This window comes from Colias eurytheme, chromosome 28 (genome assembly GCF_061535395.1).
Source record: "Colias eurytheme isolate Ceu_HAF_F1 chromosome 28, ilColEury1 Martin Lab GWU primary, whole genome shotgun sequence".
In the NCBI taxonomy this organism is placed as follows: domain Eukaryota; kingdom Metazoa; phylum Arthropoda; class Insecta; order Lepidoptera; family Pieridae; genus Colias; species Colias eurytheme.
The window spans coordinates 4351914-4356369 of NC_143007.1; the positions used below are offsets into that span (position 1 = coordinate 4351914).

The 4456-nt window shown below is 29.3% G+C and overlaps 1 protein-coding gene across 1 annotated transcript; it reads right to left on the minus strand.

Moving 5' to 3' along the window:
* Positions 1-512: 512 nt before the first annotated feature.
* LOC149896601 (uncharacterized) lies at positions 513-1871 on the minus strand. Its single transcript, XM_090117603.1, has 2 exons — positions 1830-1871; positions 513-1640 (listed from the first exon to the last, which is right to left on the minus strand). Exons 1-2 carry the CDS (start codon positions 1869-1871, stop codon positions 513-515), a joined length of 1170 nt encoding a protein of 389 aa, XP_089973729.1.
* Between the last annotated feature and the right edge of the window lie 2585 nt (positions 1872-4456).

Below are 4456 nucleotides of genomic sequence, written 5' to 3' on the forward strand. Positions count from 1 at the left end.
TATAACAGAACGTAATTTTTCTCGATAAAAAAAATCCTGAAGTTACCTCTTCATTTAAAGCTCATTACAATCATTACAAATAGCTCATTTCTTTTCATAACTGTTATAATACATTGTCTTTTCATTTGTTATAGTAATATTTACTTCAAACTATTTTTTTTATGTTGAATTTTTTGTCGTTAGCTTAAATAATTACAATTTTATATCTAACGGTACATTTACATCAAGCGAACATAGAGCTAGCATTCTTTCGTGATCTTTAGTGTAAACGACAACTCTTATTTTCGAACGCACTAAGAATAACGAAAGAATGCTCTACGCCTGTTTACACTAAAATAATTTGACATAGGAGGGTTAGAATGAGCATTCGCTCGTTTGATGTAAATGTAGGTATACTCCGTAACATGATTTAACAATTAGATGATATCAAGACGGGGCAATGAAAAATCTCTTTAATAATTTATCTCTTTATTCCTACTTACATCTACAATAAATATCACACATTACATTACTTAGGCTTTAACTGATCGACCAGAATTATAATTAACAGAGGCCGAACCATCTGTGGGAAGATTTCCATTAACTGCAACTGTACCAAAAATTGGCATTTGGCCATTGACCGCGACTGTACCTCCAATCTCAAGCGCTTCTGCTAATAACTGTATCCCAAAAGCTGGACTATTTGGTGACCCACTCGTTATAGTAAATATCTGTCCACCGTTACCATTACCCATGTTAAATGTTGCTGTATTCCCGTTTATACTGGCCAGATTGTTTAATGCCCAGAAACTTATGGGGTTATTAGCAAAGTTTGTTGCAGCATTCTCAACTCTTGCATTGTCATTTGCAGTTACTATGTTCTTATTTAACCAATTGGCATTTGATTGTATTAACCGGGCATTTGTTTGCTCATTTTGAGCGTTTAGTCGAGCGTTAGCCAATTCCTCAGCATGTTGAGCATTTAGCTTGGCTATTTCTACATTGTAGTTCCATTTCTGCACTTCTGCATTTTCCAATTGAGCATTACGGTAATTTTGTTGCATTAATTCAGCATTTGCATTTTGTGTATTTACTAGTCTTGCGTTAGCCATTTCTGAATTTGCTATTTGAGAATTAGCATAGTTGTTAGCAAATTCGTTAGCTATTTGTCCATTGTTAAATTTGGCGTTTGCTAATTCTGAATTAGCCATTTGATTGTTAACGTATCTAGCATTGGCTTCTGCGTTAGCCATTTGATTAACATACTTAGCATTGGCTTCTGCGTTAGTCATTTGAGTAACATATTTAGCATTAGTCAAATCTGCGTTAGCTATTTGAGTGGCATATTTAGCATTAGCTTCTGTGTTAGCCATTTGAGTAACATATTTTGCATTAGCTTCTGCATTTGCCATTGGTGCATAATTATATTTGTTCACAATGTTAGCATTGAGAAGAGGATTATAATTAGCATTAGGAACGTTTATATTCGACACTTGGGCATTATTTGGTTGATTGCCAGTCGTTCGTGTTAAATTAAGTCCATTCACATTCGTTACTAAAGGGTTGAAATGGTTATGGCCATTTTGTATTTGATTCCCTTGGACTGGAGTTGATTGTATCCCAGTCCTAGGATTATATGTTATTACTTGTGCTGTTGATATCTGAAAAATAAATGTGTATAGAGAAAAATTGTGTATATTTCTTTTTCTATGACAGTATAGAATAATTTTTAGAGCCATTTCGTAATTATGAAACGTAATTTAATTATTTTATCAAATATTTTCAAAACCATTATGTTCATTTGAATATAAATAAAACGTATCAAGATATATTTTAGTATTCAAACTCACCTGTATGAATGCGATACCAAAACAATATAGTAAATTAATCATTTTGTTAAAGAATTTGTCGATAATGCATAGTTTCTTAAAATTATATTGTTTTTATACCGTATAGAGATAATCAGATTTCTTATCAAGATGTTTATGAACGTGACATAATATTTTGTAATTAAATATATTGATAAATGATAAAATTAAGTAACATCTGCTGTGAATCTAGAGTCTCTTCTTTGTAATCATAGTTACTGATTTTAATAGAAAATAGATTATATTGGTTCGTAAAACGTGCAGTTAATTGTAAAATATGTAGACTATTGCGAAACAATAAAGCTATTGTCTATTATTAGATACATGTTAGGCTATAGGTACGTTGCACTATGAAAAATCACGTTGTTCTTTAAAAAATACATAAACTACTATGAGTCTTTTAGTTAAATATTTTTTGTGAATTTTATTTAATGTGTGTTACCTATAATAGAGCATATTTAATATAAATTATATAGCTTGTAATAGGTAATCCAAACATTCACTATTACTGTCTATATGTTAGGCAAATACTTATATCAAATTTCGTAATAAAAGTAAACAAAAAATAAAACTAGGTATTCTCCAAATTTTTATCCTTTTTATTCGTTATTTTCATCATGATTTACAGCATATTTTTACATACAGACATACTATAATAGACTTTTTAACATAGATAAATAATTAATATGAACTATGTATTGACATAAGAAATCGTATCTAACTAAAACTTAGCAGAAATAATAACTTTACCAGACGCAGGCACAAATCCTTTAAATTTAATATCTTTATGTGAATTATTATCTTCATTGCTATCAATTACAGATTTTATTGTATTTTCTGTGTTAATGCCATCTGAAATAACCATATTATTATCAAGATTATTAATTTTTGATGTTTCTGTGATGTAAAATGGTACTGGTATTAATCGACGGTGAAATATTGGAAATCGTCTTATTGGATTATCTGAAAATAAGATAGATGTGAAAGAAAGACGAAGTAACACATTTTCAAATTACTTTTTGCATATGCTACGTTCTAATTTCTATCTACTTCTCCATTATTACTCATATAAATATGATATTTTATTACAATTCTAACATAAGGAAGCAAAAAATAAATAAATTGGATATCTAACTAAATAATATGAACTGAAAAAAGTGATGCTCTATACATGCATGTCGCTTTGTGTCCTTCCAAACCAAGTTAATTTTTAGTCTAGCATCTCTCGATAACTTATTTATCAGCACTCCCTAAGACTAACCCGATATATAAAAATACATGTGTATAAATACTTAATACGTACGTCCAAAATTTCTACAAATAACAATTTTCCCAGAAGCATGTACCTGGCCGCTAAAACGTATAGAATCTGTGTTTCCCTTTTCACATTTTTTTCTTCACTATTTAAAGTATATTTTACATTATCTTTACTTGGATTATTATCTGCATTTTCATCAATCCATTTTATGTTATCTGTAGTTTGTTCATTATCTGTATTTTCGTTCTTTAAAATACATTTTACATTATCCATACTTTCTTCTCCATGCGGATTTTCTTCCTTTAATTCTACTTTTTTCTCTTCATTATCTATGATTATTTTTTCTTCTTTAACGTCTTTGTTAACATCTTCAATACTTGCTGCTTCTTTTGAAAATTCTTCAGATTCTACTGACAATGTTGGTAATACCTGTGTGTGAATATAATTGATATAATATAATAAAAACAGAAGATTTAAAGCAGTTTTCTAAACAAAGAGTTAACGTAGAGTATTTGTTTATGTTACTTACTATTTGTACGCATTCATCGCTTTCTATAATGGGATTGCTTCCTGTAAGCTATAAATAATTAGTAAAATAGTTAAAACTGATTTCTTAACATCGTAACCATATAAAAATATATAAAAGCCAATTCCAGATCGTTTCATTGAGATCTACAGTCGATCTAGAGTGAAAATGTAACAAATATAATTTCAAAGTAGGTATAAGTACTATCGATAAATTCTCATCATCTTTTTGGTTCATATTTTAGTGAGAGAGCGAAGCAGTAGTTGATCTAAACACTCGAATATTACATAATACCACAGACTAATAATAATATACTACGTATACAAATAATACTAAAAAAGTCCATAATATGTAGAAATTATAAAACCTTTAACTACGAATAAAAAGTTTAAAAAGCTCGCTGTATGTTTTCATTTATATAAGACTTAAATTTTACCACAGATTGCAAAAAGTTACCTACTACGTTTTACCAAATAAATCGCCCCTAAAATTTAGGAAGTTGGGTACCTAATATTTTTCGGACTATTCAGTCTATCAGTAAATAAATTCATCAATAACTGGCATGATTTTAAAAGAGCAACTATCGAGTTTCTTGCCAATTCTTCTCCATAGATAGTGCTTAACGAATCGGTAGTACCTAAACGTTAAAATATGTAATGACGATTCAAAAGTGCTTCTAGAAGAAGTCTGATTAATACTTAACTACTTCGGTACTTACATGTAAAAAACCAATAACTAATATAAAAAATGATAACATTGTTCAAACTTGAATGGTGAGGTTCAACTGACCTACTTCGCTTATAAACAAATGATAAAACATAATGA

What these genes read in the sequence shown, in the direction of transcription:
- LOC149896601 (XM_090117603.1), bottom strand. Translation starts at nt 1,871, where the DNA reads ATGATTAATTTACTATATTGTTTTGGTATCGCATTCATACAG. An exon ending in TTGGTATCGCATTCATACAG is followed by an intron (nt 1,641 to 1,829) that starts GTGAGTTTGAAT and finishes TTTATTTTTCAG; the next exon opens with ATATCAACAGCACAAGTAAT.